Source organism: Mesoplodon mirus (genome assembly GCF_964341445.2).
Source record: "Mesoplodon mirus genome assembly, chromosome: 10".
Taxonomy (NCBI): domain Eukaryota; kingdom Metazoa; phylum Chordata; class Mammalia; order Artiodactyla; family Ziphiidae; genus Mesoplodon; species Mesoplodon mirus.
Window position 1 is genome coordinate 20,268,173 of NC_138986.1, and position 26,175 is coordinate 20,294,347.

The window sequence follows — 26,175 nt, forward strand, 5'->3', positions numbered from 1 at the left end:
GGCCTTACATTTAGGTCTTTAATGCATTTTGAGTTTACTTTTGTGTATGGTGTTAGGGAGTGTTCTAATTTCATTCTTTTACATGTAGCTGCCCAGTTTTCCCAGCACCACTTATTGAAGAGAGTGTCTATTCTCCATATATCCTTTCCTCCTTTGTCATAGATTAGTTGACCATAGGTGTGTGGGTTTATCTCTGGGCTTTCTATCCTGTTCCGTTGATCTATATTTCTGTGTTTGTGCCAGTACCATATTGTCTTGATTATTGTAGCTTTGTAGTATAGTCTGAAATCAGGGAGTTTGATTCTTCCAGCTCCATTTTTTCCCCTCAAGATTGTTTTGGCTATTTGGGGTCTTTTGTTTCTCTGTACAAATTTTAAGATTTTTTGTTCTAGTTCTGTAAAAAATGCCTTTGGTAATTTGATAGGGATTGAATTGAATCTGTAGATTGCTTTGGGTAGTATAGCCATTTTCACAATATTGATTGTTCCAATCCAAGAGCATGGTATATCTCCCCATCTGTTTGTGTCGTCTTTGATTTCTTTCATCCATGTCTTATAGTTTTCTGGTCTTTTACCTCCTTAGGTAGGTTTATTCCTAGGTATTTTATTTTTTTTGTTGCAATGGTGAATGGGATTGTTTCCTTAATTTCTCCTTCTGATATTTCGTTGTTAGTGTAGAGGAATGCAAGAGATTTCTGTGCATTAATTCTGTATCCTGCAACTTTACCAAATTCACTGATTAGCTCTAGTAGTTTTCTGGTGGCATTTTTAGGATTATCTATGTATAGTATCATGTCATCCACAGTGAGTTTTACTTCTTCTTTTCCAATCTGTATTCCTTTTATCTCTTTTCCTTCTCTTATTGCCGTGGTTAGGACTTCCAAAACTATGTTGAATAATAGTGGTGAGAATGGACACCCCTGTTTTGTTCCTGATCTTAGAAGAAATGCTTTCAGTTTTTCACCACTGAGAATGTTGTTTGCTGTGGTTGGTCATATATGGCCTTTATTATGTTGAGGTAGGTTCCCTCTATGGCCACTTTCTGGAGAGTTTTTATCATAAGTCAGTGTTGAATTTTGTCAAAAGCTTTTTCTGCATCTGTTGAGATGATCATATGGTTTTTATTCTTTAATTTGTTAATATGGTGTATCACATTGATTGACTTGTATATATTGAAGAATCCTTGCATCCCTGGGATAAATCCCACTTGATCATGGTGTATGACCCTTTTAATGTGTTGTTGGATTGTGTTTGTTAGTATTTTCTTGAGTATTTTTGCATCTATATTCATCAGTGATATTGGTCTGTAATTTTCCTTTTTTGTAGTATCTTTGGTTTTGTATCAGGGTGATTGTGGCCTCGTAGAATGAGTTTGGGAGTGTTCCTTCCTCTGCAATTTTTTGGAAGAGTTTGAGAAGGACGGGTGTTAGCTCTTCTCTAAATGTTTGATAGAATTCAACCGTGAAGCCATCTGGTCCTTGACTTTTGTTTGTTGGAAGATAGTTAATCAGTTTCAATTTCATTACTTGTGATTGGTCTGTTCATATTTTCTATTTCTTCCTGGTTCAGTCTTGGAAGGTTATACCTTTCTAAGAATTCATCCATTTCTTCCAGGTTGTCCATTTTTTTGGCATAGAGTTGATTGTAGTAGTCTCTTATGATGCTTTGTATTTCTGCGGTATCCAGTGTAACTTCTTTTTCATTTCTAATTTTAGTTTTATTGCTCTTTGCTATTGTTTTCTTTGTTTCTGTTTCATTTATTTCTGCTCTAATCTTTATGATTTCTTTCCTTCTACTATGGGTTTTGTTTTTTCTTCTTTCTCTAGTTCCTTTAGGTGTTAGGTTAGATTGTTTATTTTAGATTTTTCTTGTTTCTTGAGGGAGGATTGTATTGCTATAAACCTCCCTCCTAAAACTGCTTTTGCTGCATCCCATAGGTTTTGGATTATCGTGTTTCTGTTGTCATTTGTCTGTAGGTGTTTTCTGATTTCCTTTTTGATTTCTTCAGTGATCTCTTGGTTATTTAGTAACGTATTGTTTAGCCTCCATGTGTTTATGTTTTTTACTTTTTTTTTCCTTGTAATTGATTTCTAATCTCATAGTGTTGTGGTCAGAAAAGATGCTTGATATGATTTCAATTTTCTTAAATTTACTGAGGCTTGACTTGTGACCCAAGATGTGATCTATCCTGGAGAGTGTTCCATGTGCACTTGAGAAGAAAGTGTAATCTCCTGTTTTTGGATGGAATGTTCTATAAATATCAATTAAATCTCTCTGGTCTATTGTGTCATTTAAAGCTTGTGTTTCCTTATTAATTTTCTGTCTGGATGATCTGTCCATTGGTGTAAGTGAGGTGTTAAATTCTCCCACTATTACTGTGTTACTGTTGATTTTCTCTTTTATAGCTGTTAGCAGTTGCGTTATGTATTGAGGTGCTCCTATGTTGGATGCATATATGTTTATAATTGTTATATCTTCTTCTTGGATTGACCCCTTGATCATTATGTAGTGTCCTTCCTTGTCTCTTGTAACATTCTTCATTTTAAAGTCTATTTTTTCTGATATGCGTATCGTTACTCCAGCTTTCTTTTGATTTCCATTTGCATGGAATATCTTTTTCCATCCCCTCACTTTCAGTCTGTATGTGTCCCTAGGTCTGAAGTGGGTCTCTTGTAGAAAGCATATATATGGGTCTTGATTTTGTATCCATGCAGCAAGCCTGTGTCTTTTGGATGGAGCATTTAATCCATTCACATTTAAGGTAGTTATTGATATGTATGTTCCTATGACCGTTTTCTTAATTGTTTTGGGTTTGTTTTTGTAGGTCCTTTTCTTCTTTTGTGTTTCCCACTTAGAGAAGTTCCTTTAGCATTTGTTGTAGGGCTGGTTTGGTGGTGCTGAATTCTCTTAGCTTTTGCTTGTCTGTAAAGCTTTTGGTTTCTCCATCGAATCTGAATGAGATCCTTGCCAGGTAGAGTAATCTTGGTTGTAGGTTCTTCCCTTTCATCACTTTAGGTATATCATGCCACTTCCTTCTTGCTTGTAGAGCTTTTGCTGAGAAATCAGCTGTTAACCTTATGGGAGTTCCCTTGTAAGATATTTGTTGTTTTTCCCTTGTTGTTTTTAATAATTTTTCTTTGTCTTTAATTTTTGTCAATTTGATTACTATGTGTCTTGACGTGTTTCTCCTTGGGTTTATCCTGTATGGGACTCTCTGTGTTTCCTGGACTTGGGTGGCTATTTCCTTTCCCATGTTAGGGAAGTTTCTGACTATAATCTTTTCAAATATTTTCTTGGGTCCTTTCTCTCTCTCTTCTCTTTCTGGGACCCCTATAATGCGAATGTTGATGCATTTCATGTCCCAGAAGTTGAAATTTTGTTTTATATCCCTATATATTAACCAATATTGACAGGAACATACTTGAACCTGTTACTTTAAAAGTAACATGTACTTGTTAAAAACCACAAAAATGTAATACAATCTGTTTTAAGTGTTGTTAACTTTTAATAAGCTGTTTCCGGTCCTCCTCTCTTCTCACCAAAATCTCAACAAAACTCTCAGAACAAACTAGTCCTGTCCAAACTCAGTTCATAAGCAGAGAATTTTGCAATGATTCCATCCCTAACAATTTGAATGCTGGGAGTAGCTGATGTTGCTGACCCTTATAGCAATAAAATTTTACAAATATCTCATCCCTTCTACCTGAGTTAACATGACTCTCAAACCATCTTCTTATGTGGGCTAATGCTTCAGTTCCTGATAGCTATATTTACCAGTGGGTAAGTACTCTCTCTATTGACTTTCCCCACTTCCCCACTTTTCTTACGTGGATTGGGCCACTGCCCCACAGCAGATGCATACAGCCTCTAATTACTTTTCTTTCCTGTTAGCTGTTAGCATGACTCTGTGTTCTACTTATGAACACATTCCCCTACATATTGTTCATAACTGTAATTTCATATTGCAGTTATGAACGAGATGAGGACTGTTGCTCCCATGATAACACCATCTCCCCTACAATCCTCTCCATCATGGGCTGTAAAATCAAAGGCCAAGAATAAAGGAGGTTTACACTATTTCCCCCTTAGCCTCAGCTTTAATATCTACTAAAATCGATATGCCTATCCATTCCCCTTTGACAGCACTTGGCCAGACACCACTATCATCTGTCACTTCTAAAGATAAACTGATGATCTTCTAAACACCATCTCATCTCCAAAACCTCCTATGTCCTACTTCTATCACATACTGGGGTCTGCCCACACGTCAAGCTTCATCATAACTCAAAACATCTTTCAATCCTAAATCTTTAACTTGGAAAAACCTTTCACTAACTCAAACCTTCTGACTCTTACTCCTAATTCTTGCCCCCACCATCTTGATCTCTAGCCCCTCAACCCCCTTTGGTTTCTTCAACATGAGGATAGCCCAAATCAATCCCAGTATCATTAACATCTTTGAATCGTGCAGCCCGTGGCCTTCAATCTTACCTACCATCTTTTAATTTCAAAGCCGTTGAGCAATGATGGAGTCACGGACTGCAAATCCTTGCCAACCAACCTCAGCTGCACTCTTGTGGCAATGGAGCAGTCAATTTACTCACCTCTTGGTGACTCATGCTTGCCCCCAGTAGCATTTCCAAGTGGTTCCCCTTTTCATTCATATTTAACCCTATCCAGCTCTCTCTCACTGTCAGCAATTGCATGAACTCTTATAAGTCATATGTGAAATTCATCACCCTCGCTCTCTAATTTAAAGAGCTATCTACTTTATGCCCTACCATATAAAAATGCTTCGAATTTTAATTAAATTTGGTTATTTACAACAGAGAATATAGACTTTAAAAAAATCCAATTATGGTAATTTTCACTGTGAAATTAAATGATCATAAACTCTTATTCCAATAAAAAGAAACTTAAAATTTGAATATCTTTAATATAAAATGTAATTATTTTTAGAATAAATGTTAATCCCAGAATTCAAACATACAGTGCACAGGTAACAAGAAAAAATTTTGAATATTATCTTGCTCCATAAGCTTACTTATTCTTCAAAAAATATATATAGTGCTGTTGAATCTGTCCACATAAAGACCTCTTTTTCTCTTTCATTATATTTTTTCTGTATCTCTAGTCCCCAGCAAAATGCCTGGTATATAACAGGTACTCAACAAATATAATATTCCAGCAAGCATACAGAAAATTCCCCAAATGGAGTTAAACCACTAAATCCATGCCACTAACTTTGAACAAATCCTTACCTTCTCTAAGATTTTATCTTTTTTTAAAAAAAATAAGGATGAGTTAATTTCTTAGACTCTTTCCAGCTTTAATATTCTATAAATAGTATTTATAATGTCAGATATGAACACATTTAGCTTTTATGTACCAGAATTAACTAAGCATAGTAAGAAAAGTATGAGTCATCCTTGTCCCAAGGAATTAAAAAAAAAGTTGAGGAGGCAAAAACACCAACACAGAAAACAATACAAGATAACACAGAATCAAATACTAACTGGTAAAGTAGGGGCTACTGTTAGAGGCCACAGAATGATGTGTTTTGGTGAGGGGAAGCTGGAAGAATTTGGGAAGATTTCACACACAAAGTAAGAGTCAAGCAGTTTTTGTGAAAAAGTGGGATTTGAACGAATGGAGAAATAATGGTAGCAAGCACTAAATACAGTCTATGTCGGGCTTCCCTGGTGGCACAGTGGTTGAGAGTCTGCCTGCCGATGCAGAGGACACAGGTTCGTGCCCCGGTCCGGGAAGATCCCACATGCCGCGGAGCGGCTGGGCCCGTGAGCCATGGCCGCTGAGCCTGCGTGTCCAGAGCCTGTGCTCCGCAATGGGAGAGGCCACAACAGTGAGAGGCCCGCGTAGCGCAAAAAAAAAAAAAAAAAAAAAGGGTTTGCTACCAAGAATGCTACGTTTAATATTAAAATACAGATATAAATAAAATTTAATAAATTATTTTTTCTGAAAAAAGTATAATTGTTTTGTGCTAATAAATTCAACATAATGTATTTGCTTAAAAGAAAACAAAGCAACAAAAAATATATGGTTAAGTTATCTTGAAAGGGATTTTTTTTCCAAGTAAAGTTAAGTCTAAATAAACTGAATACTTTTAGACACTAGCTAATTCAAAAGCAATACGTTAAAGCAAAACCAAATAAACGAACACTGGCTCGGTACTCACAGGTATACAATATTCCACCATTGGGTAATGTAATTTGTGACCTTTTGCTGTTCGACCCGAAAAAAAGCAACTCTGGCAGACATCATAGTTAAAATGCTTTAGGCTTCTATACCTAGAGAGAAGAAAGGAAAATTCATTGGCTTGAAAGCCTATTATATAGTCCAAAACACTCACTTGTGGTAAGGAATTTCATTCATCCAAATCACCATGAAAATAAAAGTTATATTGGCTACAAATGTGGAATTTGCTTATTTAGTATTTTAGCTCCAAATTAGAAGAATGAGAATCTTAAATTTCACAAAGGAAATTAAGGAAACCATCTCCCAACTGAGAAAAAAAGCAAATTTTTGTAGTTGAAGTCTCTAAAACATGTTTTCATCTGTTTCAACATAATGAGAAGACAAATATCCATGTCAGAAGATTTTCTGTAATGTTTGAACGTGAATACAAAACAAAAGAAGAAAAAAGAGTCATGTTTATTAGCTTGACACATCAAAATTTAAAATATCACTTATACCATCAATAAAAAATGAGTTTCAAAATTCCCTGACAAAGGCTTCTTGTGTGAAAGTCGGGTTAATGTAGTTCATGCCAAACTTGGCCGAAGTAACATGAAGTCATTTGATTACTTCTCAGTTAGTATTTAAATGCTAAACTCCTGCTTACCATGTTTGACCCCAAAGTCTTAGAAAATCACCAAATTCCATCAGGGTCATATATGTATAATGAGTCATGCAATTATTATTCATGAACACTTCTGTAACCTATGTAAATAGAAACTCAGAAAGATCTCTGGTTCTGGAGCAAAACACTATAAATAACAATAATAAAATAAGCTTCACGTATTGGCTCTTTGAGGGAATGCCATTTTCAGTTGGACTGAATGTGCTAAAAGCATCCCATTTCTTCAGGAGGCAAACCCCCAAATGGGAATAAGTGGGAAGGAATGATGGACATACACTGAAACTATACAAACAGAACAGAAAATAGCCTCCTACCACCACTGGTAGTAAATCAGCCTACCTGAATCCAACAATTGGACATTCTTTACAGATGTTGCATTTGGCCTGATGTTTTGCAGTCTCAGCTGCTGCCACTCGATGTAGAACCGGCAGCCAAACCATGGACTGTGGTTCCAGACGCATCCAGTCTACAAACTCTTTCACACTTATCTCTGGCTTGTTGTTATTCTGGTGAAGAAACAAAAATGTTAAAAGTGAAGAAAATGTCTTCATTTAAATTGCAACAGGTGTTCCTGCTTCAAAATCTTCTGAAAATCTGTATAAAAGTAAAAAGAGAGTTTATACAACTCTTTCTAGGTCAGTTAAATCACTAAATATTTAAGGTTCTTCAAGGAAAAAAAATTCTAAAATTTAAAAAGAGAAAAAGAAGAAATTGTCATTATGAAGAAGAAAAAAATCGCAATACCTTAGTAGACTTAGATTTTAAAAAAAGAATCAAAACCCACACAGTTCTAGGTACTCTTCACATAGATATTTTAAAACTATAAAACTCATTCATCTAAAACAGTAAACATCTGAGAAAGTAAAGACTCACTGATAACTTCCTAAACTTGAAGGCCATTATAAACGCCAATAAAAACTGTTATCTCATTGTCCTGCTCCAGCCCTGTTACATCATACCAGGAGCACATTACGATGAATATACTTTGCAGGATTTCCAAATGTATCAATGATAAATTGTATGAAATGTCTTGGTTTCTCTTTAAATCTTAATACTAAGTAATTTTCACTTGTGCAAAGTTAAATTCGTACCAATGTCCTACTCCTGCTGTTGTCAAGGTCATTCTATGAACCAGAACATATAAGAATCATATTTAGAACTTTCACTTGGTAATTTTTGTATCTCTAAAACAAGAAAAAGGGCCATTATAAAATGTAATAAACCATAACATCAATTCTTCTTAAAGAGATGGTGTGAGCATTTTTCTCCTCAGCAATGATAAATCACTAGACATGCCTTGGCAAAATATCTGTAGGCTTGTATTTTATGCATACTTATAACATTGGTAGAAGCATTTCTAAAATGCTTCTCTATACAGTAAGCATCCAAAAAGAAACTAACGTGCTTTTCCAGTTTAATATCAGTAACTGAGATCAGTATAAAACTTGTGTACATCATTCTCCTTTTGTACATATGTTCTCAAAGAAAAGAGTGCAATTTCAATAACATCTTTAATTTACATTACATTTAGAAAAATCTTGCCTACAAGGAGGTCAGGTCATTTTTATTCATTTATTTAGCAAACATCTATTAAGCAGCTATGATGTTCAAGGCACTGTACATAGGGATACAATAGTAAAAGGAAAGAAACAGTCCTTGTTCATGGAGCTTAGGTTTATATAAAAGAAAAAAACCACTAAACAAGTAAGTATATAATTCTGTATGTTTTGATTATCAATTTTAATGAGCATGATAAGAAGGCAGAGGAGATTCAGGTGAATAGAGTAGGGACACATAACCTCATCTGAAGGAGTCAGAGAAGGATTTTCAGCAGATGTGAGATTTAAGGGAAGATCTAAAGAATGAATAAGGATTAGCAATGTCAAGGGAGTTTGTGGGTGGAGGGTAAGGAAGAACATTCTAAACAGAGGGCACATGTCCAAAGGCACTAGGGCCGGAATGAAGGAACTAAAACAGCACGGCTGGAAAGCTCAAGGGGACCAGTGGTATAAGATGAGGCTGGGGCAAAAGCAGGGCCAAATCACAGCAATCTAATGGCACATGTTAAAGATTTGAGCTTTTAACCCTTGAGGAACAGTAAGTCTCCTTGAGGGGGTTGCTGTTCCTTGAATCAAATGTGCTTTAAGAAATAAAATAAACTTACTGGGATGGTACCAGCATCTTCCACCACCTGGTTCCAGCCCAAGTCCCCTGTTCCATTTCTCAGAATATCCTCAATACCATTCCCCACACATTCTATACACCAGTGATCCTTCAGGAACATTTACCTGTTGGAAGCAGCTGCGAACACTGGGTTCAATATTACTGCCCCCAAAAGCTGCTACTTCCCCCAGTTGCCGAGGGATCTGGATGGCATCATGAAGTAACAGGCCAAGCTGTCTCTGGTCACACATTTCTGTGGGTCCAGCCACTTCCTTAAAGAGATCTACAAGGAGGAGAGGCAAGAGGTTAACCTCCATCTGCCTGTTCTGGAATTTTAAGTAAAATATACCTTTGGTTATGTGGAATGAACGACATAGATTAAAAAAAAAACTTATGGCGACATGAATTACATTAGTTGTCGCCTGAATTCTGGTAAGCTTAACATTCTGCATATTTGTAATCAGGAACTGGTTAACTACATGTTTCCTAAAACGATCTACTGCAGTGTGTAAATACATATAAACAGACCAATAAATACAAATTTCCTTTTTAAATGGTCCAGTGTATGCATGCGGGTTCGTTCAGTGGTCTCTATAAGGTTTCCCTTCCGATTGAAAAAGACAGACAGCTAAAAAGAAGCTTTCTTTATGACTTGTTAAAGGAATGAATGTATCTTAAGTAGCAAATTTTAAGATTTGTTTATCAACTTTTTGTATTCACTCCTAAATTCAATATTCATTGAACATATATATTTTAATTTCTTTTAAAGATTTCTATACTCAAATCTATTTTGCATAAGAAACATTAAACAGTATAAGGAGGTGTCTTTTATTTTTAGCGGTTATTTTTTTAGGCCCAATCAGTCTCTCATTCCTTATTAGCGATAAAAATGATTTTTTACATCATTTCATGTAATAAATACATTAATTCAAATGTAAAGGACTTAATGAAAACTCATGCATACTTTCACACAGTTCTAAGGCTTTTCTATTCATTAAAAAAAAAGATGTTTTAAAAAGTTTTTGATTCAGTAAAATAAAAACTCTTTTCCTCCTTCTAGAATTGGCTTATCTTCTTTTCATCACTTACAGTATTTTGAAGATGAAAATTATTACCATATTTCCAGCAACAAAGCTAATATATTCAAATAAGTTACTTTCGGAGTAGGGAGAAATTTCATGTAAAAACAATCCACTTCATTATAGAAACTAATACTTTTTGGAAAGAAATTTCTAAGTTCTAAAAATTCAAAATCACACAAATTCTAAATGGTTTTCATGTGAAGTTTTCAAAGAAAAAAAGAATGGGGAGTAAATATTTATTGGATCCTAAAAACCATTTTCAAACAATACCTGATAAATGAATATCAGATCAAAAGGTATCATTCCCTTTTTTAAAGGAAATAAGGCTAGATCTAACACTGTCAACAGTAAATTTTCAAACAACTAAACAAAGCTCAGTGATACTGACACAGTAATTATAATGAAATATGACTTTAATTATAAGCATACATAGGGAAAGCAAATTCAATAAAAAATACATTTAATTTTTGTTATCATTTGTTCTCTTAGGTGGTTAGAGTTCTACTTGCTTCTTTTCATTTGTCGAAAATAAGACTATCATAGCCAGAAAGTATTTATCCAGGATTCTTATTATGATTCTCATTGTAAACCCGTTCCTGAGAAGAGGCCTCCTAAGTCAATACAAAGTTGATGCATATGAATAATAATAATCTGTAGAGAGAAGTGTACATATTCAGCAACATCAATCATGCCCAGCTTTCCTCTTTTGAGGAAGATAGCTATACTACTATGCCACTATTTAGGTAAAACTACACACAAAACATAAGAGAAAAGACTCCTTAACATTCTGACATATTTCTGAATTCTTATGAAAGTTCACATGTTGATGTTACAGTTGATACGAAAAGGAGTATCAGGATGTGGGGATGGATCAGAGGAATGTTCCAATCTAAAACCCAAGTTCCAATAAGTAATCACAGAAGAGATGCAAAAAGCCATTCAAAAGGATCTCTGTAAATGTGTTGCTGATGAGGCAAGGAAGCCACTGAGTTACAAGCAGGAAGGCCAGAGTGTTGTTAGAACCTAATCAAGGGCCATTCTCAAAAAGGCACGAAGAGAAAAGAAGGTGTCACCGGGGTAAAGACACTGAGGTAAGCCATTGCAAAATCAGCGTTCAGTTGGATACCAACTGACCCAGAATAGCACCTCTGCCATTGAGTTTGGAGTGCAAAGTGTCTTGAATATTAACTCCAACAAAGAAAGTAATAATGAGGAAGTGTTCTGATACCACTAGGGAAAATCAAAACTGGAATCAGAGTTGCTAAGGACCTCCAAGTAAAAAACAAAACAAAACCCCAGAATATTTCCAGAGTCTCAGTACTCTGAGGAAAGATTTAAAGATTTCAACCCAAAGATTTCTTATTTAATTAAGTTCTAAATGGCATACTTCATGGATTAAATTAAATATCAGAAATTTTCATTGCAGGGCTTCTGCTTCCCCTGCTATAATCTGAAAATTCAATGTGGAATTATACAAGATTTGTTTCCCGACATTTGTAGAAAGAGTGTCCACTGTAGTACGAGTGTATGAGTACATGTACGCTGAAATACCTCTTCATTTGAAAAATTATATGCTTCAGAAATACGTGTGAAGGTATGTGTGTTGATAAAAGACATTTTTTATATATTGCATAGAATTTGGTTTTTGCTCTAGAACTTTAGCCATCATGTTGTAACTCTTTTGGCCTCAGATTACTCCAATAATCAGCTTGAAAAATACAGGGAGGAGGCATCGTTGATCTAGAAAAACAGATCACCCTTGCATTTTAATAAGATTCATGATAAACTTTGAGGTTGGATTTGCACTCTTTTCAGAGTAAGTTGAGCACCGTAACATAATTGCTACTTTCAGAGAACCCTAAATTCTTTTAGGAACACATGAAAACCCCAAATCACAGTTGATTTTTTTTAAAGTCCTTTTCTAATTTGATACACTGACGTTTTCATTAACATTTTTCTTTCCCACTCATTATAGAAATAACTTTTTTAGCTTTGAAAATTATATCTTTTGACAATTATAATGCTGAAGACAATTTAAATTCTAGATAAAGTGCCACCAAACAGAAGCCTGTGCAAAGCTTTTTTCTGCATGGCTTACTAGGTTCTGACTCCATCAAGGCACCTTGCCTCCTGATCCTACAATCAGCTTTTCATTTCATTTTCACTGACATTCTTGTCAAACTATCTAAAAAAAAACAAGCCACCATGATCTAGCCCTGGAATTCAAAAACAAATTGCTTCACAGCCATCCCAGAAAATAAAAGTATTTTAAAATGTATGTATGTTCACAGAAGATGAAGAACCTAAAATTTATAGGATCTGGGATCAAATATTTTCCTGTTTTTGGTATCTCTCTATTCATGAAATATCCCTCTCCCTCTCCCTCGAAGGTATGGATATATCTGTACAGAATCATATGAGGCTATGCATGGCAGGATCAATTTACTCACATTTTATAGATAAAATTAAATTTAAAAAATTTACAGTAATTAAGTGTTCGGAGACATAGCAGCAATTGCTACCATTTATTCAACAACTGCTATTTCTAGGTACTTTTCACATATGATCTCTAGTTGCTTTCAAAGCAAGAATTACTAGCATCATTCTTTGTTGAAGAAAATTCACTAAATTTCAGCTCCCTGGAATGTGAAATGGAAATCTTATTACTACCTCTTAGCTGTCGGTATTCAGTGGAATCATGTAACCTGCCCAGAGTCATCCAGCAGCCACTAAATTGTAGAGCTGAGATTTGAAGGCAGGTCTCCCTGGCTCTCGAACCTGTCCCTTTCCAAATGTCAAGATGCCCTGCATTAACTGACAGCTAAAAGGTCACCACTGATTTATTTGGTGAATAAGAACAAATATAACGAAATTTAAAAAATATATCACTTTACTTTCTTCTACTATAAAATATAATTATTTGTCTCACTGTGACTATAACAGTTCTAGTCCATGCTGATTTTCTTAAGCATTGGAAGTATAGGGAAATAGAAAAGGTTTGGGCTTTAGAGTCAGAAATATCTGCGATCTAATTCTAGCCCCAAGATTCACTGTCTCTACAGCCTTGACTAGATTTCTAACCCCTCCCAAGAATTATTTTTTTCAGCTGGAAAATGGAAATCACAATGCCTACATTATGGGGCATTTATGAATTAAATGAGATACAATCTGCAGTCAGTTCTTACTCCATCAATGCACCTCACATCTTGATCCTATAATCAGCTTTCCATTTCACACAAATTCACATCACTTTGCACTGACACCCTTTGTCTAGCCTCGTACATGTATGATCAGGGTTAAAAAAAAAAGAGCTATTATTACTAGCAAATCATATAAAGTAAGTCTCTAATAAGTTGTTATTATCATTATTATTACTAAAAACATTATTGGTATAAGAAAGGTCTTACATACATCTGTATTTTTCTTCTAAGAGACCTTTGGAGAGAGAGATCAATCCAATCTTCAGGCTCTGCACTCTTATTTTTCCAGTCCGACCCCTGAAATTATAAGAATCTCAGTGTGTTAGATGCATTTAAAACTGTATACAGTATGCTAATTATTTCTGAATATCTATTTCCTTGAGGCTAAATGGAAAAAAAACTGCATCTTAAAAATGCAACTTTCTTTTCACTTTTATTAATTAATGTTAAACCCATACCATAAGTTTATGACGTATTTTAATAGTATATTTGACTTAGTCTGCAAGAATATACAGCCTGAAGTCACTTTACATACAACATATGAACTAGGAAGAATAAAAGAAAGTAAAATTAAAATGCTAACTATAAAGCTAAAAATATTTCATTTTTATAAACACTATGAATTAAAATCTGTTAATAATTATAAATGCAAGATTCAAAATAATAGCTAGAGATATATATAATATGCATGTGATAATACAGCAAGAAAGGTATAATGATATATCTAAAAACAGATGTAAGAAAACTGAGTGGAAAATTAACTATATGTTGAGGGCTATAACTTGTTGAATACTTAAAAACTTCTCGTCTTCATTGATTTTGATCTCTGTCAATGCAGTTTCTTTAAATTACTACTGCAATTATAATAGTCAATGATCTTAAACACACAGGTGTGCAATCTTTATTTGGGGAAGTATCAAATTATAATTAAATACAAAATGTATTAATTAATTAACACTAGAAAATAGCTTCATATTATGCCAATGAGAGACCATTTCAATTTCACTTATAATTTGACTGGAAGATTAATTTTATCTGTAAAAGCATAGAGTTATATTTACTCTGTCTTTTATCAAAGAATAAATGAGTTGTTTACCAAATGTCACACTGTACTAGATCCTGGAGCTGGGGAAAGGGAAATGCAGAAGCTACAAAAGTTAATCCATGATCCTTGCTATGAAATAACACATAGTCCAGAAAAAAATCAAGATATAGAGATTTCTATCTTTATTATTTCATATAAACAGGATCACAGTTTTCAGTTTCAGTTTTTACTGTTAATTTTCTTATGATATGTTTTCAATACGCAAGTACAACACATTCAAAAGCTATAACTAAATGTTTACATAATTACATGAATACTTAAAATTTAGTAATTCATGCTATTTAAAAACATAAATATTTGTACCATGTAACTTTAATTTTAAGCATCCTTATTGTCAAACTGTATTTAAGTCTGGCTTGTTGATATTTTTACTATTACTACTAACTGATATCTTTCATTCTCAAGTTATAAATACTCAAGTTTCTGTAAACATACAATGACATATAAAGTATGAAATAAATAAAAAAGGAAAACATGCTTAGGGATTGGTAAAATGTATTTTCAAAATAGTCCCTCAGGGCTTCCCTGGTGGTGCAGTGGTTGAGAGTCCGCCTGCCGATGCAGGGGACACGGGTTCATGCCCCGGTCCAGGAAGATCCCACATGCCGTGGAGTGGCTGGGCCCGTGAGCCGTGGCCGCTGAGCCTGCGCGTCCGGAGCCTGTGCTCCGCAACGGGAGAAGCCACAACAGTGAGAGGCCCGCGAACCGCAAAAAAAAAAAAAAAAAAAAAGTCCCTCAATAGCCTAGTGTTTACAATCTATACTAAATCATACGCAACATATTGAACCCTTGCTATGTATGTGTACAACATTCAGAATTGACCTATAAAATAACTAATACTTAAATTTTAAAATAAATATAGTCATTATAAGCAGAAACCTAAGGTTTATATACTCATTTCAGTTTCCCACAATTATAGAAATACTAGTTCCAAATTAACCTTAAACTGAGCCATGTTATGAAGTGTGTTTGTATTTCATATTTTTTAGGTGTTTCCTAATTATCACACGAAAATAGACTATGTCTGTTTTCTTCCCTCCAAAAATCAGGAAATTTTATTCTCTGTACACAGTCAGACAATAGACTTGAAGAAAATAACAAAAGGCTGTGCAAATAGACTAGTACATGACTGTGGCTAAGGACAAAGTAATCCCTTAAGGGAAAAAAAGATCAAACTGGTACGTATTGGAGGCTGATCTCCAGTCTTTGGTGACAACACCAGAAGGGAACATCATCAGGAAGACTACTGAAAATGTCAACCATCCATTCATGGCACCATCAACGATTATGAAGGTTTACTGTGATCCCAGCATTGTTCTATGTTCCATAGGACCAAGAGAAAAGTGTAAGACATGATTCCTACCCATGACTAGCTGGAGAGGTGAGACAAGGAAACAACTAGAGAATCATAAGGAAATATTAGACCAATCTTATGCATGGAAATAAATGAGATAATTGTGGCTGACTAGTCATTAATGATTGGTGGTTAGTCTGAGTAGTTATTAGTCTCACAACATTTGATAGAGAAGATAAGTCTAAAATCAGACACTGAAGGCATGACACAGCTGGACTGTCCTGACTAGGAGAAAGTAGATTATCATAGGAAAAGCCTGGACAAGGGGACAGAGAAAGGGGATGTGAGCACCAGAGGCAGGATTCATCAGGTACAGTGAGAACTTGCATCAAGAGTAAATGGTTGATAAAGTTGTCCAGGTTATATGGAGCCAGAGGATAGAGGGCTTTGATGTTAAATAAGATATCAGAATTTGAAAGGTAACAGGGAGTCATTTATTGTGAGTGACATAACACAATATTTAAGTATTTGATTCCCTGATAGTTTTCATAAGTAACTCCTGAAATTAATTCAACCAGAAAGATATGTACCCTATAAATAAAATTATATCCACCTTGAAATAGTGGGAAAAATGACTTAACACTGCATCAAATGAGGTTAATATTCTCTGCAGGGACAAAAATATTTAAACCAAGAAATCCAGACTACTGCTTTAAATCTTGATTTAAACAAATTTAATTTCCACTAAATTTAGAAGGGAGATTGTGGAATTAAGACTTTTTAGCCCAGGAAGATGAAGACTGAGAGAGGTTGTGAACTCATAAATGGAATCAGTTTTATCTTTATAGTTTATAAAGTCCTTTCTATATATATATTAGTTCATTTGCCCTTCACAATCACTTATGTATGTGAAGCAGAGCAGATATTTTTATCTCAATTTTTCAGATGAGAAATTGAGATGCCAAAAGTTAAGCGGCTGTCAAGTTTTAAAGCAACCAGAACCAAAAATGTGGATTCTTTTCCTCTACAACAGAAGAAAATAGACTCTTTTTTCAGACAATTCAGAATATTAGGAGTTGGGTACATGTTAAAAGCTGAAAGAAACAGTAAACAATATAATTTATAAAGTACTATCTTTCTTAGATATGGCAGTATGGTAGGAATAATCAAGTGATTATCAAAAAAGCTGAATATAGTTCCATATCTACTACTAATATGCAGTAGGTGGCTATGGATAAACTGTCTTATCTCACTGGGTCAGTTTCTCAATCAGTAAAATGAGGAGGGCAGAATGGAAGATCATCAAAGTCCTTCTGCTTCTAGAATTCTAGGATCTCCTGTGTGTGCATCACTCATTATTTCAAGAGCTGGTTGAATATATTTCAAGGGCTGAAAATACCAGGTCTGGCTGCAGCCAAAGCAGTGCAATAAAAAATATATGGTTAATAGATGAATGTCAGATTGACTGAATGAATGGACGGGTTAGATCATGTTACCATTTCCAAGGTTCAGAGACTTCTTAGGGGTCCATAACGTCCTGGTGCATTGGATGGAGTAGATCATAATTCCATCAGATTCTCAAAGGAAACTAATGACTTGAAAACAGTTAATAACTCTTGTTTGGATAAAGGAATAAGTCATAGTTGCTAGAGAAATTTAGGTAATCAACTCTGGCCATCTGAGACTACCATCATATGAGTAACTGTACTTTTTCCTTAGGTTAATTCATGATATTCCTCTCCAAGGTGGAAAACTCGACTGAATGGACACTGTTCTAACCTAGCATGGTTTTTGCTATATTTCTTTGGCATGGAAGGGAGATAAATCCTAAAAGCTTTTTGTCCTTTGAAAAGGAAAATTTCAAGATACTGTCTTTCTAAATAAGAAACATTATCTCTGTGTTGCATTTCTCATTTGTTCACATTTGACAGTAGAAAGTGAAAATATGCCAACATTTAACTCCCTAGAGTATGAATTACGATGTTTCACATACTGCTTCCTTCCCAACTAAGTGGCACTATTCCCTTTGGGCTGTCCAGTGAAAACAGCATATATATGTGTTATGGGCTGAGTTACATCCACCTAAAATTCCTGTGTTGAAGTCCTAACTCCCAGTACCTCAGGATGCAACTATATATGGAGAAAGTCTTTATAAATAGGTAATTAAGTTGAAATGAAGTCATGAGAGTGGGGACTAATCCAATATGACTGTTGTTCTTACAGAACATTAGGACACAGACACACACAGAAGAAAGACCATGTGGGAACACAGGGAGAAGACAGCCATCTATAAGCCAAGGAGAGAGGCCTCAGAAGAAACCAACCCTGCTGACATCTTGACTTTGGACTTCCAGTCTCCAGGACTATGAGAAATAAATTTCTGTTGTTTAAGCTAACTAGTCTGTGATACTTTGTTAAGGCAGCCCAAGTAGAGTGTTAGAGCCACAGATGATGCTGAAGCAGGGTGATTTAACATCTTCTCCAGTTCTTCCCTAAAACATGTCTCAAAATACACACCTCTGGCTCTACCATACTCCATAGAGCTTAATGAAGTCCTTAACTAAGTATCCCATGACTTCCCATTCTTCCTGGGACATAAAATTAAGTTATAGGCTTTGTAGTTAAAACACCTAATTGACCAGTCATTTTAGTGAATTTACTATAGAAAATGTCTCTTAGAGGTTTAAAAAATTGAAGATCAACTTAACAGTGAATTAATGTTAACAGTCATATTTTACCCTAGGAGTATAAAAATTTGCATTAAAATGAAATGTACTGAAAGATATCACACAGGGAGATAGTAAAGCCCACATTCATCATGGTAACAGAGATCCATGCTATCTGTTCTTCAGTGAGTTTATTAAGAGCTTCAAGCACACAATGGCTGTTTGATTATTTTAAAAAAAGACATTGTTATGATATTTGTCAGTATTGAAAGATAAAAGATTTTTCTAATCAAAAGAATAAATGAAATTTTAATTAATTGAAAGCTCTTGAAAGCTCTTGTATCTATCATTTGCTTCTTATACAGAATCAATCAGCTGCTAAACCATGCGTGCATTTATGAACTATCATCTATCTTCTTTCTCTCTAAATCAAATAAAAAACTGATAAGCACAAATTTTCATACAGCTACTTAACAGAAAATAAAATTTAGAGTCTGAGAGAAAAACAACAGTTCTAGTTTTCTTATTTCATCTTTGCATACTTTAACCCCCTACCAGAAGAATGAATAATTCTCAATGTTTCAGAAATTTCAGCCCACAGCAGGTCTTTCTAGAATTGATTATTTTACAAATGCATTGTCACATTTAAAAAAGCCAAATTAATGGCAAATGAGTTATGCTGAAAGCTGGGAGTGCTCTTTATGTAACAGTGAACATCTAATTAAATTACAGATATTGGAGTGTCCTATAGTATAAATTATTTAAAACACCATATATACACATAACCACCACTGCAATAAAAAAAGCTAATACCAAAAGAGAAATTAAATCCTTTTAACTGCCAAATTGCTCTTAAGTTGTCATACAAGAAATGCAGAGTGGATTATTATGAGCCAACAAATTTTAAAATTCATAACAATAACTACAAAATTTTGTCTTTTGAAAAAAGAAATACTATAAAACATTATGTAGGAAGGAAATCGGACTTCTTCCCATTAGGTTTCCCCTAGCACAGTGACTAAAAATGCTACAAATTTGACAGCCTTTATAAATTGAAGCAAAATCTTAAAAATCATAGATAGACATTCTTTTTTGTTCTATTGTTGGTTAAGAGCTCAATTTTTGGAAAGTCATTTCTTTTCAACAATTAACATAAATATTTCCACTGGGAAAAGGACTCTGAAAGAAAATATCTTCTTAAAAATTCACTTTAAAAATGTAGACATTTTGTACTATCAACATATTTCACCCACTGACTGTATTTTAATGGGAAAAAATGCACTTACGTATCATATACATTGAGTAGCCAGTTGAGACACATATCCACACAGAGAGGAACGTTGACCAGATTTTTATGCATTTGTTCAAGGCCATCATAAATTGTTGTCAGACAGTTGATGACATCTGGAACACTAAGAAGCTGATCGTTTTGGTTCAGCTTGTGCTGTTTGAAAACTTCATTTGTTGTATTCAACTCTAAGAGATCCACTAATTAGGTGAGAAAAAGGAATATGCACAGTCATTACATTATAGAACAACGCTGAAACAAAACCACTGCCAGTCTTGAGTTTTTAGCTTGATTCTTCAATTTAAGAATCTATCCTTTTTCTCTAATTTCAATTTTTAAAGAAATAAATAGCATTTCCATTCTTACATCTCTAAACTCTTTTATCCACATCGCTTATGTTTATGCTTTTGAATCTAAACTCTGCCACTTTTCAATATGACCTCACTTTTCACTCTTTGGAATGTAAATTTTTCCACCTTTACTTTTCTGGCTTTCCTCTCTTCAGCTTCTTTGTACTTCTGAATGTAGGAAAGCATAAATCTCTAAGTCTAATCCCAATGGTAGAACAGCTAAAATATGACATTGCTCTTTCTCCTCACTTTTGAGAATAGCCAGTTCACCTCTCATTCATCCTTTATATCACTGTGTAACTGATCATTCTTAAACAGTTTCTCCACATGCACATCATGAGATACAAAGTTCACTGAAGTTATTCCATTAATAAAACAGGTTTGAAGAAAAATAATAGTTCTCCACTGCCTACTGAATCAAGCCTGATCTGTAAGGCCCTCAAAATCTGGCTCTAACCTGGGTTGCTTCCCATGATCCTTTGGCACATAGGCAACTTGTAGCTAGGTAGGATTAGAGGAGGTTCACAGTACAGGTCCACCCATCCACGGCTCTTCATGTATTTGTTCCCATTCCTTGCCCTTCATGGACAGAACCTCTACAGTGGGCATGGCTGGTGCTAGACTATGCAGGGTGGGCACATAAGGATAAAGTGGAGCCCTGCTCTCAAAGATGGCCAGTCTGAGAAGGAGGATAAGCATACTGATAACTTCACTAAAAGGGGTGGAAATGCCCTAAAAGAAGAAGACATAAGTTTCCACGAGAGCTATTACCGCTAGGGGAGTGGAAGCAGCCGAGAAAAAGCTCCCTGGAAAGGTGGGATTTGAAATGGACCTTAAAAAGTAGCTAAGATAGGGCTTCCCTGGTGGCGCAGTGGTTGAGAGTCCGCCTGCCGATGCAGGGGACACGGGTTCGTGCCCCGGTCCGGGAGGATACTGCATGCCACGGAATGGCTGGGCCCGTGAGCCATGGCCGCTGAGCCTGCGCATCCAGAGCCTGTGCTCCACAACGGGAGAGGCCACAGCAGTGAGAGGCCCGCGTACCACAAAAAAAAAAAAAAAAAAAAAAGCTAAAATACAAGAGATCCATATAAAGCAAGGAAAGAATCCCAGGAAGAGAGAACTGCTTGAAAAAAGACAAGAATTCAAGGAAGTCTGGGCAGCTCTGGGAACCGATGATGGCAGTGTGGATGGTGTATGGTCACACGTGGGTGGCACATAGTTACCGTGAGGTAGACGCACCGAGCTCAGGGGGCAGGCCATGTTGGCCTAGGGGGCGCCCTCCAAGGTCAGGAGGAAGAGTTTAGACAAAGAGAAGAACATTACATAATCTTTCCTTTCAATCAACTTTGAGTCATTCATTAGCTAATTGAAAACAGGAAAACATATTAGATTATCAAATTGCCATGTATTTATACATTTACTGAGTGTGGAGATGACTCTTCTAAATCTAAACATGTAGGTTTGGAAAATTACAGAACCACATGAACTTAAGGTCTGCTCATGGAAATTACTGCTTTATAAAATTCTTCCCCATCTACATACTTAACTTTTTAACGTTAAAAAAATAAACTTGGGAAAACTTTTTTTAATATATAAACAACTACTTTCTCTTTGCATGATACACAACTGTTCCCTCAAAAGCATGACACATTTTGACAGTTAAGTAAAATGAACAAATAGCTTCCTTTGTATTTTAACCATTGAATAACCACTAATTTTGATTTTTTTTTTAAAATAAATTTATTTATTTATTTTTGGCTGCATTGGGTCTTTGTTGTGTGTGGGCTTTCTCTAGTTGCAGTGTGCGGGCTTCTCATTGCAGTGGCTTCTCTTGTTGAGGAGCACAGGCTCTAGTCGTGTGCACTTCAGTAGTTGTGGCACACAGGCTCAGTAGTTGTGGTGCACGGGCTTAGTTGCTCTGTGGCATGTGGGATCTTCCCGGACCAGGACTTGAACCTTTGTCCCTTGCATTGGCAGGCAGATTCTTAACCACTGAGCAACCAGGGAAGCCCTAACTTTGAATTTTTTAAAGACATTTATGAAATGTGTCTACTCTAGCTGCTTAAATACCATAGAATGATTTTTTCCCCAAATTATCTACAATGGAAAAGAACTGCTTTAAAATTATGCAGATTAAAATTATTTTTAAAACAACTCAACAGAGAGGCCACTTTTTTTTAAAAGAGAGAAACACACAAATATAGAACACACAAGTCTGGACAAAAGATCAGTCCATTTCCTCTAGATGTCAAATACATCACTGGTAAAATTTCAGCTAATTACAAAAGTAACCTGTGTAAGCTCCACATGAGTTCGAGATGGTGTCAGAAAAAAAAAAAAAAGAACCATCTGGAATTTTCATTGTCATTTTTACCTCATTTCTTGGCACTGTACACTATTTTCAATTATAAACTTCCAGAGGGCAGGAGTAAAATTCAAATTCATTCTTCACAGTACTTGACAAAGAGAGTGCTTAATAAATGACAGTGGCCACAGAACTGTAATTCCTCACAGATATAAAGAAACATATTCAAATACTACCAAAATGCTCTAAGTTTTCTGAATTTCAACACTAATTATGCCAGCAACACAGCACTGCTATTACATCCCTACATGGCCTAAAGGTGAAAAAAAGACCAAATTCCAAAAAGACCACTTCCTGAATCAGGTTGTCCTTGTATTTCTTCTGGAAAAGCCTCCTTTGTGATACACTCTGTAGCTGTGACAGTAATTTGCCACATCCCACAGACTATCATGTCTTCAATTTTTAGTGATTTACTCTGACACTTTGCCTTCATGCTTAAGCCAGGAATACATCTCCCTGAAGTGTGTCACATTTAGGTACCTTTAAAGACTGACTACATTTAAGTCACAGAAAATTATGATTTTCTCTTTTCAGAGGGAGACAAATGACAGCTCAGTCATGCAGCAAATGAAACAAATAGCAGAATCACTTTCTACCAACTTTCAGGCTTTTCTTTAAGCCCACAATGAGGCAAAGGGGGTTGAATGGAATTGGATCATCATTCTCCTGTTCTGCAAAAACACACACTGTTTAGCATCCGACCTGGGGCTTCTATGACTCTCCTCCTCTCTGTTTGACTGTCCTTTCTTAGCACCCCCCGGACAGCTCAGAAATGTCAGTGGCACTCAAGGTCTCATGTCTGCACTTTCCCTCTACAAGCCTGATGCTCTCATTCACTTTCATTGCTACAGTTATTACTTCTCTCTGGATGACTCCAGGTTCTGTTTTCTCATCCTGATCTCCTGCTTGAATACCTGATCCACATTCCCACTGCTTTGTTCCCAACCAGAGCTATATTATCGTCTTCCAGGAATCTCCACCTTAATATGTCCAAATAAAGGTCTTGCTTTTTTGTTATGCAGAAATCCAGTAATGCTGTTACTACACAGACCATGAGTCTGCAAATCCCAAGATATCCTACCACTCTCCTTCTTGCACACTCTGCAATCTATTAAGTACCAAATCCTCCCAATTATTAGCTCTCCTCCCTCCTTACAAATCCATGCCCTCCCACCTTAAGAAACAGGAAACATTTCGAGTAAACAACCCGACCCTGCACCTAAAGCAATTAGAGAAAGAAGAACAAAAAACCCCCAAAGTTAGCAGAAGGAAAGAAATCATAAAGATCAGATCAGAAATAAATGAAAAAGAAATGAAGGAAACGATAGCAAAGATCAACCAAACTAAAAGCTGGTTCTTTGAGAAGATAAACAAAATTGACAAACCATTAGCCAGACTCATCAAGAAAAGAAGGGAGAAGACTCAAATCAATAGAAGTAGAAATGAAAAAGGAGAAGTAACAACTGACACTGCAGAAATACAAAAGATCATGAGAGATTACTATAAGCAACTCTATGCCAATAAAATGGACAACCTGGAAGAAATGGATAAATTCTTAGAAATGCACAACCTGCCAAGACTGAATCAGGAAGAAATAGAAAATATGAATAGACCAATCACAAGCACTGAAATTGAAACTGTGATTAAAAATCTTCATTCAAACAAAAGCCCAGGACCAGATGGCTTCACAGGCGAATTCTATCAAACATTTAGAGAAGAGCTAACACCCATCCTTCTCAAACTCTTCCAAACAATATCAGAGGAAGGAACACTCCCAAACTCATTCTACAAGGCCACCATCACCTTGATACCAAAACCAGGCAAGGATGTCACAAAGAAAGAAAACTACAGGCCAATATCACTGATGAACATAGATGCAAAAATCCTCAACAAAATACTAGCAAACAGAATCCAACAGCACATTAAAAGGATCATACACCATGATCAAGTGGGGTTTATTCCAGGAATGCAAGGATTCTTCAATATACACAAATCAATCAATGTGATACACCATATTAACAAGTTGAAGGAGAAAAACCATATGATCATCTCAATAGATGCAGAGAAAGCTTTCGACAAAATTCAACACCCATTTATGATAAAAACCCTGCAGAAAGTAGGCATAGAGGGAACTTTCCTCAACATAATAAAGGCCATATATGACAAACCCACAGCCAACATTGTCCTCAATGGTGAAAAACTGAAACCATTTCCACTAAGATCAGGAACAAGACAAGGCTGCCCACTCTCACCACTCTTATTCAACATAGTTTTGGAAGTTTTAGCCACAGCAATCAGAGAAGAAAAGGAAATAAAAGGAATCCAAATTGGAAAAGAAGAAGTAAAGCTGTCACTGTTTGCAGATGACATGATACTATACATAGAGAATCCTAAAGATGCTACCGAAAAACTACTAGAGCTAATCAAGGAATTTGGTAAAGTAGCAGGATACAAAATTAATGTACAGAAATCTCTGGCATTCCTGTACACTAATGATGAAAAATCTGAAAATGAAATCAAGAAAACACTCCCATTTACCATTGCAACAAAAAGAATAAAATATCTAGGAATAAACCTACCTAAGGAGACAAAAGACCTGTATGCAGAAAATTATAAGACACTGATGAAAGAAATTAAAGATGATACAAATAGATGGAGAGATATACCATGTTCCTGGATTGGAAGAATCAATATTGTGAAAATGACTCTACTACCCAAAGCAATCTACAGATTCAATGCAATCCCTATCAAACTACCACTGGCATTTTTCACAGAACTAGAACAAAGCATTTCAAAATTTGTTTGGAAAAACAAAAGACCCCGAATAGCCAAAGCAATCTTGAGAACGAAAAACGGAGCTGGAGGAATCAGGCTCCCTGACTTCAGACTATACTACAAAGCTACAGTAATTAAGACAGTGTGGTACTGGCATAAAAACAGAAAGATAGATCAGTGGATCAGGATAGAAAGCCCAGAGATAAACCCACGCACATATGGCCAACTTATCTTTGATAAAGGAGGCAGGAATGTACAGTGGAGAAAGGACAGCCTCTTCAATAAGTGGTGCTGGGAAAACTGGACAGGGACATGTAAAAGTTTGAGATTAGATCATTCCCTCACACCATACACAAAAATAAGCTCAAAATGGATTAAAGACTTAAATGTAAGGCCAGAAACTATCAAACTCTTAGAGGAAAACATAGGTAGAACACTCTATGACATAAATCACAGCAAGATCCTTTTGGACCCACCTCCTAGAGAAATGGAAATAAAAACAAAGATAAACAAATGGGACCTAATGAAACTTCAAAGCTTTTGCACAGCAAAGGAAACCATAAACAAGACCAAAAGACAACCCTCAGAATGGGAGAAAATATTTGCAAATGAAGTAACTGACAAAGGATTAATCTCCAAAATTTATAAACAGCTCATGCAGCTCAATAGCAAAAAAACAAACAACCCAATCCAAAAATGGGCAGAAGACTTAAATAGGCATTTCTCCAAAGAAGATATACAGATTGCCAACAAACACATGAAAGAATGCTCAACATCATTAATCATTAGAGAAATGCAAATCAAAACTACAATGAGATATCATCTCACACCAGTCAGAATGGCCATCATCAAGAAATCTAGAAACAATAAATGCTGGAGAGGGTGTGGAGAAAAGGGAACACTCTTGCACTGCTGGTGGGAATGTGAATTGGTACAGCCACTATGGAGAACAGTATGGAGGTTCCTTAAAAAACTACAAATAGAACTACCATATGACCCAGCAATCCC

The 26,175-nt window shown here is 35.7% G+C and overlaps 1 protein-coding gene across 9 annotated transcripts in view; it reads right to left on the minus strand.

The window, feature by feature from the left end:
• UTRN (utrophin) overlaps positions 1-26,175 on the minus strand; it is a 527,828-nt gene that overhangs the window by 44,162 nt on the left and 457,491 nt on the right. For all 9 annotated transcript variants that reach the window (XM_082634331.1, XM_082634332.1, XM_082634328.1 and 6 more), the window contains 5 exons: positions 19,676-19,877; positions 13,536-13,621; positions 9,168-9,325; positions 7,219-7,385; positions 6,196-6,307 (listed from right to left, as the gene is read on the minus strand). In XM_082634331.1, the coding sequence (XP_082490457.1) occupies positions 6,196-6,307; positions 7,219-7,385; positions 9,168-9,325; positions 13,536-13,621; positions 19,676-19,877 (725 nt within the window). The remainder of the gene's footprint in view (positions 1-6,195; positions 6,308-7,218; positions 7,386-9,167; positions 9,326-13,535; positions 13,622-19,675; positions 19,878-26,175) is intronic.